A 16281-nucleotide genomic window follows, 5' to 3' on the forward strand; every position below is an offset into this window, starting at 1 on the left:
ACGGTTAGTAGAGCAATTAGGGTTCTGTTAGACTACTTTCCACTGTTGGCTAGCATATCCTCCTTTGTATATATTGCAATGATCCTCTTTAGGAAATGTTGAAGAATCGGGCAAAGTAAACGAAAGAACACAATAATTTTAATGAGGTTCGACAATGTGCTTACGTCATCGGTGCCTAGGCGGCGCTAGAAATTTTATTCAATATCTCATAAGTTTAGGTTACATCTCTATTTATAATAGAAAACCCTAGTACATAATTACAAAATTAACCCTGTACTGTACCGCTCCATCCCATGTCCTCTTTACCGGTATATTTATGAGTCATACCTTACAAATCTCCACCTTGGCGAATATCATGTCCCTTAGAAAATATTCAATGTGGGTTGGGTTACCTTACTTCTTCAACAACTCGAAACATTCAATAAGTCTAAGCAATGCTTGAACTTGTATGTCGTAACTGGCTTGTTGAACATATCAGTGGCATTCTCATCAGTATGTACCTTCTGAAACAAAACCTCTCCAGATGCAACCAACTCTCTGATCTTGTGAAAACGTACATCAATATGCTTAGTTCTAGCACGATATACCTGATTCTTAGCCAAGTGAATAACACTTTGATTATCGCAAAGCAACTGAACTCCACCTTGCTGAACACCCAACTCATTCACTAAACCAGTGAGCCATAAAGCTTCTTTTACAGCTTCAGCCGCTGCCATGTATTCAACTTCAGTTGTAAATAGTGCCACAACATATTGAATAGTAGACTTCTAACAAATAGGTCCTCCACCAAGCGTAAAAACATACCCTATCGTAGATCTTCTATTATCCAAGTCACATGCATAGTCTGAATCCACATATCCTACAACCAAAGGATTATCCCTCTGACTACCAAAAATAATTCCATATCCCACAGTACCCTTTAAGTATCAAAAGATCCACTTGACTGTTTCCCAATGTTACTTACCAGGTTCAGACATGTACTTAAAAATTGACTAACAACATGAGCTAAATCAAGACGAGTACATATCATTGCATACATCAAGCAGCCAACAACATTAGAATATGGAACCTTCACCATATCTTCAGCTTCCTTATCTGTCTTAGGGCACTGTTCTGATGAGAGCTTAAAGTGGTTCTCCAATAGAGTGCTAACTGGTTTTGCGCTGCTCATCGCAAACCTTTCTAGCATTTTCTCAACAAAACCCCATTGAGATAACCATAGTTTCCTTGAGTCTCTGTCCCTGCAAATTTTCATTCCAAGAATTTTCTTTGCAGCACCTAAATCTTCCATATCAAATTCCTAACTCAATAAGGTTTTCAAACCGATAACATCAACCATGTTCTTGGCAGCAATCAACATATCATCAACATACAGTAACAGAAAAATAAAAGAACCATCATCAAGGCTCTTAACATAGATACAACAATCATACTCACATCGGTTATAGCCAGTCGTGATCATATAGGAGTCAAACCGTTTATACCACTGTATCGGAGACTGTTTTAACCAGTACAAAGATTTCTTCAATCTGCAAACTAAATGCTCGTTTCCAGGTTGAGTGAAACCTTCAGGCTGCCGCATGCAGATCTGCTCCTCTAAATCACCATGCAAAAAAGCTGTTTTAACATCCATCTGCTCTAAATGCAAATCCCAACTAGCCACCAATACAAGTACTGCTCGGATTGAAGTGTGCCTGACCACAGGAGAAAAAATTTCATCATAATCAACTTCTTTCTACTGTGAAAAACCCTTTTCTACCAAGCGAGCCTTGAACTTCTCCCCCTCTTTTTCTGTTACTGTTGGTTTCTTCTTATACACCCATTTGCAACCAATCAGCTTCTTACCCTTAGGAAGGGGAACTAACTCCCATGTACGATTGTGATTCAAAGACTCCATCTCCTCAACCATGGCAGTCATCCACTTGTCGTTTTCCTGACTAGTAACTGCATCATGAAAAGTAACCGGATCATCACTGTTAACAGTAAGTGCAAAAGAGACCAAGTCTTAAAAACCCAATCTGTTTGGAGGCTTTATATTCTTCCGTCTCACCCTGTCTCTGGCGAGACTATAATCCTGCAAATCATCCGTAGCGGAACCACCAGAAGTCGGTTGAGAAGTTTCTGTTTTCTCAACTGGAAACTGCTCGAAATTCATCACTGTCGTGCCTGTCTTCTACTGCAACATGGACTGTACATCAAAAACAGCATCTCTACTGATCACAATTTTCTTCGCAACTGGGTCCCAGAACTTGAATCCTTTGACACCTTTCTTGTAACCCAGAAAAATGCACTCCTTCAATTTTGCATCAAGTTTAGATCTCTCATCAACAGGTACATGCACATAAGCATGACAACAAAAAATCTGTAAGTGATCAAAACTAACTTCATGACCAGTCCATACCTCTTCTGCAACTTTCCCAACCAATGATGCCCTTGGCGATCTATTGATAAGATAACACGCCATGTTAACAGCCTCAGCCCAGAAGTGTTTGGGAAGCCCTGCATTTAACCGTTAACATCTGGCTCTTTCATTCAATGACATGTTCATCTGTTCCGCAACACCATTCTGTTGTGGTGTCTTGCGCATTATAAAATGCCTCTTAATCTCGTGCTCCTTACAGAAGTTTAGAAACTGTGTATCTGTGTAATCCATACCATTGTCAGACCGCAAACACTTGATTTTTCATCCTGTTTGGTTTTCTACCTCAGCTTTCCACTTCTTGAACTTCTCAAAAACGTCGGACTTCTGTTTCAAAAAATACACCCAAACTTTCCGTGAAAAATTATCAATGAAAGTAACATAATACCTAGATCCACCCAAAGACGATGTCGTGAAAGAATCCCTTCAGTTGTGTGCTTCGCAGTCTTAAAACGAACTTTAGTCTATTTACCAAGAACACAATACTTGAAAAAATCAAGCTTACAGCTTTTAACACCATACAACATATTTCTTTTATGTAATTCAGCCATACCACGTTCACTAAGATGAGCAAGACGCATATGCCACAGTTTGGTAGTATCATCACAGGACTCAACAGAATGAACTCCACCTACAACGGTACTCCTTAACAATCTGTAAATATTCCCTGCAGTCATCTTTCCTTTCATCACAGTCAAAGCTCCTTTAACAATCCGAATGGTTTCCCTGTCCTCATCAGCCTTAGGGATAAAACCATTCTTGTGCAAAGTGCCCAAAGAAATCAAATTCTTCTTCAAATCTGGGATATGTCGAACACCACTCAACGTCCGAACAGAGCCATCATACATCTTAATTCTGACTTCACCAATACCAACAATATTGCAACATCGATTATCACCCAAATAAACAAAACCATAATTAACCGACCTGTATGTCGAAAACCATTCCCTATTTGGCGTGATGTGATAAGAACATCCAGAATCAAGAATCCAAACATCCGTCAATTGAGTCGTTGAAATAGAGAGCATATCACCCTCACTGCAATCAGAATTGTCATCCTCGACCACATTCACAGACTTGGATGAATCATCACGCTTCTCATCAGTCTTCTTTTTCAACTTCGGACAGTCTCGCTTCATATGTTCCGCCTCCTTGCACTTGTAACAATGAATTGTCTTCTTATCCCTAGATTTGGATCTGGAATTCCGCTTGCCAGACCCTGCCTTCTCTGGCTTCCGTCCACGGTCTCGATTACCCTTGACATATAAGCTATCGGCTTGAGAGCTTTCCCCTACATTCTGCTTCTACTGGTTGTGAGCCAACAAGGCTGCAGTAATTTCCTCAACGTTGATAGTCTCTTTCCCATATGTAAGAGTAGTCACCATGTGTTCGTAAGAGGGAGGCAACAAACACAACATAATCATCGCTCTGTCTTCATCCTCAATTTTCACATTAAGCCGAGCCAAATCAGAAACGATTTGATTGAAGACATTCACGTGTTACGCCAAATCATGATCGTTCTGCATCTTCAGCCCATACAGCCGCTGCTTTAGATACAGTTTTGTCGTTAAGGATTTGGACATAAACAGACTTTCCAACTTCTTCCAAATTTCATCTGGAGACGACAGATGCATGACGTGATACATGACCTCGTCCGCCAAATATAATCGTATGGTTCCTGCCGCTCGCTGCTGCAATTCTTCCCAATCTTCCTCCTCCATCGACGTCGGCTTTGTAGGTCGCAAAGCCTTCAGGATCCCCTGCTGCGCCAACAGATCATTCACCCTCGTTTGCCATAATCCGAAGTTATCCTGACCATCGAATTTCACAACTTCGAATTTTACTCCTGACATCTGATACCAATTGTTGAAGAATCGGGCAAAGTAAACGAAAGAACACAAGAATTTTAACGAGTTTCGGCAATGTGCTTACGTCCTCAGTGCCTAGGCTGCGCTAGAAATTTTATTCAATATCTCATAGGTTTAGGTTACATCTCTATTTATAATAGAAAACCCTAGTACATAATTATAAAATTAACCATATACCGTACCACTCCATCTCATGTCCTCTTTACTGGTATATTTATGAGCCATACCTTACAGGAAATTACAGAGCTTTATCGATAAAATCTTGAAAGTTTGTATTCTTTTCCATATCTTCTTTCTTTCCCTATTGAATCTTCTTCGTTCCACACATCAAGACCTCCGAATAATTTTTCCATAAAAAAGGTTTTTCGCAGATGAATATCTCTGAACATGAGATAGAGGGGACTCGAGGTCTTATACATTCCTTGAGGAACAACAATCTCTGGATATAACTCTTGACAGACCCCACGTAACTCCTTAGGATCAAAATTAATTGACAAACAGATTACATTAGTTAAACCTATCTATCCTATCGAACAGTTATCATGATCCTATACTTAACACCAACACTAAATATTAGTATATAGAGCCACACGACATATAGAAAAGGGCGACTTCCTTTTTTGTGATCTTTACTTTAGTATTATTTTTCCTTCTTTATCATCTCCTTATCGCTAATATTTTTGGCTTACTACCAATTTATCATTAACTATGATTCTCTCCTCAAATTAGAATGATATAGCATCAACAGCCGATTAATCTAATTTTTTCGTACTCTCTTTGTATTTCATGTGGCCTGATAGCATTGAAAGGTGTACTCCATCTCAATGAACAAAACTGGTTCATTACACATAACAAAACAGAAAAGGGAGGAAGAAAAGATGAACATGTAAACAGTGTAATTGCTCCAATTGCACAACTTTTTAAAAACGAATCAAATTACAACATTAATCTTATTATTTTTCTTTTCATTCATTTTCATCTTTATTATTGAAAAGACGTTGGCAGGTGAAAACGTCCTCCTCCAGTGGATCTACTTTAAGTGTTTACCGTAAAATTTAAATTTTTATTGATTATATTTATCTTAAAAATTTATTTATATCTATTTCATAAAAAGTTTATGTTATTAATATATATATATATATATATTCACTCCCAAAAATATTTTTATACCCGTTAATGTCCTCCACAAGTTTGAATTCTATACTTCAGTCGTTGATGGATGCTGACAAATTCAATGTGACTATGACAGTTGCTGGTAAGTTTCAAATGTAAAAAATTTCCTCACGTTTGGTACATGTGACTATTTAGGTAATATCAATGATAAATATTGTTAACTTTAGTAATTAGAACAGAATTGGACATAATTCAGTAGATAATTTCAATTTTACATGACATAAAACTATTTTTTTACAATGTTTCAGATAAAATTTCGTAGATAATAAAGCGAAAGAAAAAAGAGAATACCTCAAATGAAGCGTTGATGAATTTATTTTTTCAATGAGAATGTTTATTGCAGTGTAATTAGGAAGTGTGAAAATACGTAACGTTTTTGTAAAGACGCACGGAAGACACAAATCTCTTCAATGTTATATACAACCTGTTAAATAGTGCAATCTAAAATCTTTTTACTTATACTAGAACAAACATCCTAATTAAAAATAAATAAATTCTTTCGTCATTTGAGGGGGTTTTTTTTTCACTGCATTATATATCTAAGAAATTCTGTCCAATATTCCCCTTCCATTTCCCTTGAAAAAGTGTGGGTAGGAAATATCCAATTCTGTAAAAATTACAATGACATGTCAGATTTATTTGTCTCTGTGTTGGCTTCTTCAGAAAACCCATATCGTTTAGTTTGCTAATTAATACCTGAGAATAAAAGAAATGACTTTACAGGTTTAATTGAAACTAATTGAATATTTTTCCAGTTTGTTTGGGAAAAACATCCCCCAATGTTTCTCATATTCAGGTTCTTTTTGGTTCTCATCAAACATGCCAAACAAGTAGGCTTCAATAGCTTTTCCGGGTTTCTTCGGAGTCCCCTGGCCCTGATTCACATGGCGAACCAAGTTTGTGTTATAAGTCCTTGCATTATCGACACTCGTGGCTTCTCCACCGCCCGATGGCCAACCAGTTTCCGAAACAACAATGTCCAAAGCTGCCCCGCCAGACTTCTCGGCAAAATCAACGAGATAATGCGTTGAAATTTTTTTTTTCACGAGATAGTGGGATCGCCAGATTAATTGCTCAGGTGGTGTCCTCTACAGTCCCGGGGGTAGGTCGCCATGCACGCCCAGCGACCTACCAGCACGCCCAACGACCTCCATGCACGCCCATGCACGCCCAACGACCTCCATGCACGCCCATGCACGCCAAAGGTCACCATGCAGTCCATGCTTGGACTGAACAATGTTGGTGGTTTAGACATGGCCCTGGGCGAGGTTGGAGTCTCTGCAGGGCAACGTGGCATGCGTCTGGGCGAGGTTGGAGTCTCTGCATGGCCGTGCATGCATGCAACGTGGGTAGGTCGCCAAGGGATCCCAACGACCTATGCCTTTGCCCCACTTTGCTGCCTCTGCGTCTCTGCTCCCATGCAGCGTGAAATCAGCTGCATTATTGCAGCAACATGGGCGTGAAATCAACTGCATTATTGCAGCACTTATTGTTGCATTATTGCAGCCCGTGAACGTGAATCGGTCACCTATAATTGAAGCAATACCGGTTGTTGTATTATATATTGGATGGATGGCAATTAAGAGAGAAAGAAAGGGAGAAAATAGCAAAGGAGAAGATAGCAGAGAAAAGAGGAGGAAGAAGAAAGGGAGAGCACAACATCGAGGTAAGTTTTTTTTTTTAATTATTTTAATTAGTTTATTATTTTAAATTATTAGTTTGTTAGTTTATGGTTTAAGTTAAAACAAAATTTTAGTTAATTATTTAATTTGTTTGTTTGATGGTTATATATTAAAAAAATAATTAATTAGTGTGTTAGTTAGTCTAATATTTAATTAGTTTGTAGTTAGTTAAATAGTTAAGTTATATTTTGGTTGTTGAATTTATATTATATAAAAAATTAGTTTATTAGTAGTTTAAGTTTTATTATAATAAAAAATAGTTTATTAGTTTAAGTTATATAAAAGAATAATTATTTAAATTAGTTTATTGTTATAAATTATTAGTTAATTAGTTTATTATTATAAATTAGGGTAAAACAAAAAATTAGTTAATTAGTTTGCTAGTTTAAGTAATATTATTGTTAGTTTAAGTTATATCATATATAAATAAAAAATTATGTAATTAGCATGTTTGATAGTTACATATTAATAAAAATATTTAGTTAGTTTGTTAGTCGTTAGTTATATATAAAAAATATGTAATTAGTTTGTGTTAGTTAAATAGTTAAGTTATATTTATTTGTTGAATTTATATTATATAAAAAAATTAGTTAATTAGTTTTTTAGTAGTAAATTATAATTAAAAATCATTTATTAGTTTAATTTATATTAAAGAATAGTTTATTAGTTAACGTTATATTAAAGAATAGTTTATTAGTTGTTTAAGGGAAAATTTACGTTTAATTTATATTTTAAAAAGTTTAGTTTGTTAGTTTATTAGTTTAATATATTATAAGTTATTATATTAAATTTTTTTTGTTGTGTTGTAAAATAGTTAGTTAGTTAGATTATATTAGTTACATTAAATGAATTTTTAAATATTGTTGTTTACTTTTGTACAGATTCATTCCAATGGCTGACCAAATTCCACTGCTAAGACTTGACAATGAACATATTTCAAGTCATTTGGGAATAATGGTGAATAAAATATTTGTTTAATGAATTATAATTAATAAATATTTGAATATTATTTTATGATTGTGATAAAATTTTTGAAATATTTAATTGCAGGAGGACGAGCAGCGAGTCCTTCGTCATCGGCTACATAAAGTGCCCAAGCCACATAGATTGATAGAAGAAAACTTGTAGGAGGCTGGATTTTGGTATGTAACATTTGTGCGAGATTACAAGTTGGTCCCAGGTTTGATCAGTGCCTTGATTGAGCGTTGGAGACCAGAAACGCACACGTTTCATTTGCCGTGTGGCGAATGTACCATAACTCTGGAGGATGTGGCATTGCAGCTCGGGGTCCAAACAAATGGGATGCCAGTGGTAATGTCACATGAGTTTAATAATGTGGCACAACTTTGTAGCTTGTTTCTTGGGAAAACGCCCGTACCACCAGAGTGTAAAGGGTGGCGTGTGAGGTTGTCATGGTTGAAGAATGAATTTCAGCTTCAACCAAATAGTACGGAGCACGAAATTATATATGCAACACGAGCATATATATTACAGTTGATTGGGGGTATTTTAATGCCGGATAAATCCGGTAGTTATGTTCACACTCAATATCTTCTTTTTTTAAGAAATTTTGAGAATAGTAGGCAATATAGCTGGGGATCGGCGATATTGGCGTTCTTGTATCGTGAGATGTGCAAGGCGTCATTAGTCGTGAATGATAATAATACAGCAGAAATCGGTGGATGTCTGCTGCTGCTACAGTCATGGGCTTGGCATAGACTTCCGTTTTTGACACCGATTAGTCAGACTGCGGTTGACTTTCCGCTTGCCGGAAGGTAATATGAATTCTCTATTTTAATATAAAATATTAATTATAAAATAAAAATGACCATATTTTTATATTGATTGATATACAGATGGAGGCATAAAATTGAAGGCACGGGGTTGGTGCACAACAACATTAAAGAGTTCAGGCTGAAGATCGACATTAAGGCAAAAAAGGAGGTATGTATAATCTGTTATTTTTAATTATTATTTAAATTAACTATATTATTTGATTTAAATAAATTTTATTGTTTTTGTAATTTTACAGTTTAATTGGAGACCATACATGAATGAAGAAATACTTGCGTTGATACCGCATGATATTTTAGATGGGTTTCAATATTGGTGTGCTGTTACACCATTGATCAATCTTGCGTTTGTTGAGATCCAATTTGGGGATAGAGTGTTGAGGCAATTCCACTTCCACCAACCTATTCCGCGGAGTCCATGGGATCATGACCTCCTCCAAATCTTAGATGGTCGTCGTCAGGTGAATTGGGTTGAGACGCATGACCAGCTGCACAGATTTGATGGTCGTCGTAAAGAAAATGTTAATTGGGTTGAGAATCATGCAATCTACATTAATGCTTGGAACAATAGGGCTTCATTCATGCCAACTCTTGACGACATTCAAGACGACGACTTTAATTTTGAGACTTCGGCTTACCTTGCTTATTTTTTGGATAATGGAAAGCCATTCTTAACAACAATTGTAGAGAGGCGACAATTTTTGAGGTTTAAGAAAAGATTTGGTAAAGCTGAATACTCTCTACCAAGTGGGAGTGGGAGTTCATCTCAACAACCTGAAGCGGAAATGACCGATGTGGATAATAGCGCACCACAACCGTTCGGCGATGCATACATACCAGAGTTTGTGCAGCCTGATGCATCCATCTACTCTCCCATGTTTTCGTCGACGTATGACTTTGAACACATGTCAGTTCAAATGCCCCCAACGAATGAGGAGGATGGGTACCATACTCCTGAGCAACCGCAACGGCCACAACGCATCAGACGTCCGCCCCAACATTATCATTCAACAACACCCCGACATCGGCAACAATTGTAAACTAGTTTGTTATTTGTTACAAATTTAATATTGACATTAGACTAGTTTTTTCAAACATTAACAAATTCGACATATTTATAATGATTTTTAGTATCAAATCATTATTATAATTTCATTACTAGTTATGTAACGAAAATATGGTTAATTGAACCAAACATTGTTCATTGTTCAAGTCGTAAATCATTACTATCAAATCATTACTAAATTATTAATATCAAATCATTAAATATTAATAATAAATTATTATTACTAATCATTACTATCAAATCATTAAATATTAATAATAAATTATTATTACTAATCATTACTATCAAATCATTAAAAATTAATAATAATTTCATTATTACTAATCATTACTAATCATTACTATCAAATCATTAAAAATTAATAATAATTTCATTATTACTAATCATTACTAAATCATTAATATCAAATCATTAAAAATTAATAATAATTTCATTATTACTAATCATTACTAAATTATTACTATCAAATCATTAAAAATTAATAATAATTTCATTATTACTAATCATTACTAAATCATTAAATATTAATAATAATTTCATTATTACTAATCATTACTAAATCATTAATATCAAATCATTAAAATTAATAATAATTTCATTATTACTAATCATTACTAAATCATTAATATCAAATCATTAAATATTAATAATAATTTCATTATTACTAATCATTACTATCAAATCATTAAAAATTAATAATAATTTCATTATTACTAATCATTACTAAATCATTACTATCAAATCATACATAATTAATAATAATTTCATTATTACTAATCATTACTATCAAATTACTATTAAATCATTAAATATTAATAATAATTTCATCATTACTAATCATTACTAAATCTTATAAATACATAGAAATTCATAGAAATACATATATCATTACTAAATCTTATAAATCCGCATCTCTTTATTTGACCTCTCTCTCTAGCATGGAAATCCATACTGGTATGAATACGAGTGGACTCAGGTCGACCCTTTGGACTTCTGCGAAGCATTGGATTTGGCAGCCATTCGTCATGATCTTTTCTGAGCCAATATGATTCATTTGGTATCTGTCTGAACTCATAGCTGTAGACATTTAATATCCTACGTAAGTGAAAGCACTCATCAACATAAGTGTATGCGCTTACACCAGCATACATACATGCTGCGACTGCATGAGCACATGGATATTTCCATGCCTGAAAATGACCACAATCACACCATTTATGTCGTAAATCAACTCTAAATGTTTGGTCTTCTCCTCCGACGTTACGGCGTATGCACGACACGACAAAAGTATGACCAACTCGGTCGAAATTATGAACAACCATTGATGTTGCCAATCGCTCATTTGCTTCCATTGATTCCACCACTGTAGGAGCCCAAGTTTTACATCTATTTATAAGACTCTCTATTTCTTTGCCTTTGTCCGACCAAACTTTAGCCAATCTAAAGTACGTCTCTTTCATCACACTCGCAATTGGGAGATGGCGTGTACCTTTTAGTACCGAATTAATGGCCTCAGCAAGGTTTTTGGTCATATGTCCGTATCTCCGACCTTCATCGTATGCTTGTGACCATTTTTCCCGCGGTATTTTTGAAGCCCACTTCCAAACACGCTGATCATCGTAAAATACCTTCAAATTCTCTAATCTCTTGTCAAAATTTGGTCGACGTAGTTCGTATCCTGTTTTATAATATACTGTGTTAAACCGTAATTAAAAAAACCATGTAAAAAATGCACAAATATTGAAAATAAAACTTACCCATGCTGACTATCTCGCTACGAATGTGTGCGTTATGAAATTGGTCGATACTATTCTTGCCAATATGACGGATACAATATGTCGGATATGCATACGGAGGTATCCAACGACTTCCTGGTCGTTCAATTGCCGCCAAAATACCCGTTCCTCTATCGGATATCAAGCAAACTCCATCTTCACGAACGACATATTGACGTAGATTGGTCAGAAAGAAATCCCAAGCCTCTGTTGTCTCTCCCTCAACAATGGCGAATGCAATTGGGAAGATATTTCGCTCACCATCTTGAGCAACTGCCATCAAAAGTACATGCCTATATTGACCATACAGCCACGTACCATCTACTTTGATCATACGTTTACAAAATGGAAATCCTTCAATACATGCCTTGAATGCCCAAAATAGTCTATGAAATATTTTCTTCCCTGGTAGAAGTTGACATTCTTCGTCATATGCGGGCATGGTTTGAGACTTCACTATGGTTCCTGGGATAAATCGCTTCATTGCTTGTAGCAAATGTGGTAGCTCATTGTACGATATATCCCAATCTCCATACGTCAGCTTCATTGCCTTCATCTTCGCATTCCACACCTTGCCATATTTTACTTGATATCCAAATTGGCTTCGAATAGATGCAGCTAACACTGAACAAGATATCCTTGGATCCTTTTCAACCATCGCCTTCACGTATTCACATATTACATCGGAGTCCAATAGTCGGTGGTCTTGTTCGATGAAGTTTCGCAAACACGTGTGCGGACCATTGTACCTCGTGATGACCCAAACATCGTGCCTTTGATTTTTTGACACTCTGATCTTCCACTTGCACTCTAGGCCATATTTTACACACTTCGCGTATAGGGTTTTCTGGTTGGACTCTATAACATGGATATCAACATGGCATTTTATGCAGTACTCTTTAATCGCCAGGGTAGCTTTATTTTTTCCTCTGAATTGTACCCCAACTGAAAATTCACCAGAATTATCGAATGATGCAGTCATTTGGTATGGAGGTAAATGTGGCATGTCTGGGAATTCAGGTGCCCTCATCGCATCATAGTCTATCTCGTACATGTGAGGAGTAGCTTCATACGGTTCCGGAACTTCATCAATTGCACCTCCACCAAAAATATTTTCGTCGCCGCCCAAAACGGGTTCTTTGGTTTCTTCATCTTCGCTTGAATCATCGTGAATTTCTCCCCATCGATTTTCAGCGTCAATATCAACAACCAATTCCGGTATGTTTCTCGTCTCACACTCTTCTGCTGCAGATGTCCCCCCGACTTCATTTACACTTTCCAATAGTGCCATAAAACTGTTCGGGAACCTGTATGTCGGCTCCTCAAACTGACTATATAAAGTCATTTCAGATGGATTTTGAGCCACACCTCTTGATGACCCAGGAACATCACATATGTTATGCACATCAACAAATAACTCAATAACTGCTATATTGGTTAACTCATGTAATCGAACCATGGTTCCAATATCATCATCTTCTTCAAGTGGAACTGCAGCATATTTGACTGGGTTGGGGCATATCATAAACCTATACCTCAAACCATCAACTGCAACTCGAATTTTTCTTTCTATCTTATGCTTCATTTCTATAAATGTGATGTCTTTTTTGAACATCATATTTATTGGTTTTTCAGACTGAAAAACTACTCCGATCTCATTTTCCATAATCTGACCATTATAATGGACAATCGTGAAAAAGTTGTTGCTCATTTCCTTTCCTTTCCTTTCCTTTATTGTTTCTTTCTTCGAATCAATATGTACGTGGAAAAATGTTGTGGAATAATGCTCTGTACGTGTAAAAAAATTATTTCTTTAAACAACAATAAATTAAAAAAATTAAATTTATATAATCTAATATATTATAATATACTTAAACTAATAAACTATTTCTTTATTATAATATAATTTAGTTAAAATAACAAACTAACAAACTAATTAAGCACTAATTAACTTTTTTAATATTTTAACTTAAACTTCAACAAACAACCTAATATACGTTTAAACACACTAACAAATTAATTAAATATTTTTTACATTTAATAACTTAAACTAAGAAACTAATTAACTAATTTTTTATATAATCTAATATATAACTTAAACTAACAAATTAATATAATATAACTTAAACTAACAAACTAATAATTTATACTAACAAACTAATTAACTAAATTTCTGTTTTATCCTAAACCCTAAACTAACAAACTAATTATTTCATAATTTCATATTAATAAACTAAATTAAACAATTAAAAATTACCTCACAAACGATGTTTGAGCCTTTATCTCCATTTCCTCTTCTTCTTCTTTTCCTTTCATTTCCTTTCTCTCGCCAAATTTTATTTCTTTCTTATGATTCTACCCTAAACCCCTCATATCCAATATATAATGATATTTCAACGGTTGGTAAGCTGCAATCAATTTGAGCTGTATAATTCACGTTGAAAGCTGTAAATTTTTCAACCGTTGAACGCTGCAATAATACAACACAGCTGATTTTATGTTGCACCAATACAGCTATGATAACAAGAGTGAACAGTCTCGAAGCTATGGCATGAGGGAGCAGCTATGGCTAGAAGCTAGGGCACGAAGCTATGACACTTTGCAGCTCAAATCATGCTGCAATAATACAGCTATTACAGCTGCATGCATGAGTCTCCTGAGCAGATGTAAGAGGAATCACGCAAGGAGCAGAAGGAATAGGTTCTCCTGAGCAGTTGCAAGTGGAGAGGATTGTATGGCTACCTATCCTGCATGGCCCAACGTTGTTCAGTCCAAGCATGGACTGCATGGTGACCTTTGGCGAGCTGGGCGTGCATGGAGGTCGTTGGGCGTGCATTGCATGGTGACCTTTGGCGAGCTGGGCGTGCATGGAGGTCGTTGGGCGTGCATGGAGGTCGTTGGGTGTGCATGGAGGTCGTTGGGCGTGCTCTGGGCATGCTGGTAGGTCGCTGGGCGTGCATGGCGACCTGGTAGGTCGCTGGGCGTACATGGCGACCTACCCCCGGGACTGTAGAGGACACCACCTGAGCAATTAATCTGGCGATCCCACTATCTCGTGAAAAAAAAAATTTCAACGCATTATCTCGTTGATTTTGCCAGACTTCTCCAAGGCAGAGTAAAAGGCGTCCATCATCGCGTCGAAAAGGTTCCGGTACTGCAGCGGACCGTCCGTCATTACTACGGATGGAGCTGTAAAGAGAGCATAGTCAGGAGGAACATCTCCAGGGTTTCCAACGTGGCTAAAGTATGTATAAGTGTTAACAAGTAATGGAGCTTGCTTGTCCCTCAAGAAACCTACGACAGGACCAAGAAGCTGCTGGTAATCGGGATGAAAACTGCCAGCCGATGGAGGGAAAGATGCTTGAAGAGCGGCGAAAAACGTGGCGGTAGAAACTTTGATCTGGTCCCCTAGACCTTGTCCATCTATCGCGTTACGAATGTTCTGCATCGCCGGGAAAAGGAATTGAGCGAACGAATCTGAAGGCCTTACTTCATTCCCAACGGCAATGTATCGAAAACTAACGGTGCTGTATCTCTTGACGTTGTCTTGAACCCATTGGTCTGCATTGGTTTGACTGGCAGCAACGTATCCAAGGTCCACATTCGGAACATATAACAGAAGCTTGATGTTGGAACCTCCGAGGGCTTGCAGAGCCTCTCGGTCGGGAGCATAGAGTCGCATTAGTCGGATGTTTTTTTTGTCGATAAAGGGCTATGACTTCTGCTTTCGGCGGTAAGTTTTGAGCCACCATTCCATAACAAACACCAACTTCGGCTCCTGCATTGGATTAAATTCTAGTTATGCTTAATATATAGATTCATAGAATACATTAACACAAAGAGAATGTAATGGAATGGAAGAGAAACCTGTGGTTTTGAAGATAGCCATTAGCAATCCAAAAAGCAGAAACATAGTTGAAGGCGTGATGCTTGAACACGATTTGGCGTTCTCCATTGCCATGGACGAAGAAAAAACAAGCTATAGCTACTTTTGAAGAACTGATGCGATGCTTGCCTCAAACACAAATTCTCACAACACTTTTTATAGGGAAATACAGCTCGGGATTGTTTGTTGGCTTCTCTCTTACTCCTTGGAAATTTATAGTACAGACGCAAAAACTCTTGGAATCATTCAAGGTAACTTGTTTTCTGAGAGTTTGATTGACCTAAGTTTATGTACGTGAAAAAGGCCAAGTCAAACTATTTTTCTATTTTCATTGAGCTATTTTGTACAAGTCAATTCCACACGCACTAGTTTGTTGGAGTATTTTAATGAAGAAATTAATAACATTTACTTTCATTAAGTTTTCATTAAAGTTTTTTTATATAATCATTTATTTATGATTAATTAATCGTTTAATTCGGATCAAGTACTATAGAGGCGAGGGTGATCCTCCCAACCTAATTTGTTCAATTCACAAACATCAAGATTCAAACTCTCGACTTTACTGAAGGAATCTAATATATCATTCCACTAGATCAACTGTCCGTTAGTTATCATTAAA

General features: G+C 36.4%; 1 protein-coding gene across 1 annotated transcript; it reads right to left on the bottom strand.

Annotated features, from left to right (window-relative positions):
- Nucleotides 1-6181: 6181 nt before the first annotated feature.
- LOC120216667 (glucan endo-1,3-beta-glucosidase, basic isoform-like) lies at nucleotides 6182-15744 on the bottom strand. The gene is made up of 3 exons (XM_039214021.1): nucleotides 15644-15744; nucleotides 14878-15554; nucleotides 6182-6459 (listed from the first exon to the last, which is right to left on the bottom strand). The coding sequence occupies exons 2-3, from the start codon at nucleotides 15456-15458 to the stop codon at nucleotides 6186-6188; spliced, it is 855 nt and encodes a 284-aa protein (XP_039069952.1). The 5' UTR covers nucleotides 15459-15554; nucleotides 15644-15744; the 3' UTR covers nucleotides 6182-6185.
- Nucleotides 15745-16281: the final 537 nt, after the last annotated feature.

This window comes from Hibiscus syriacus, unplaced genomic scaffold (assembly GCF_006381635.1).
Source record: "Hibiscus syriacus cultivar Baekdansim isolate YM2019G1 unplaced genomic scaffold, ASM638163v2 tig00000765_pilon, whole genome shotgun sequence".
Classification (NCBI taxonomy): Eukaryota; Viridiplantae; Streptophyta; class Magnoliopsida; order Malvales; family Malvaceae; genus Hibiscus; species Hibiscus syriacus.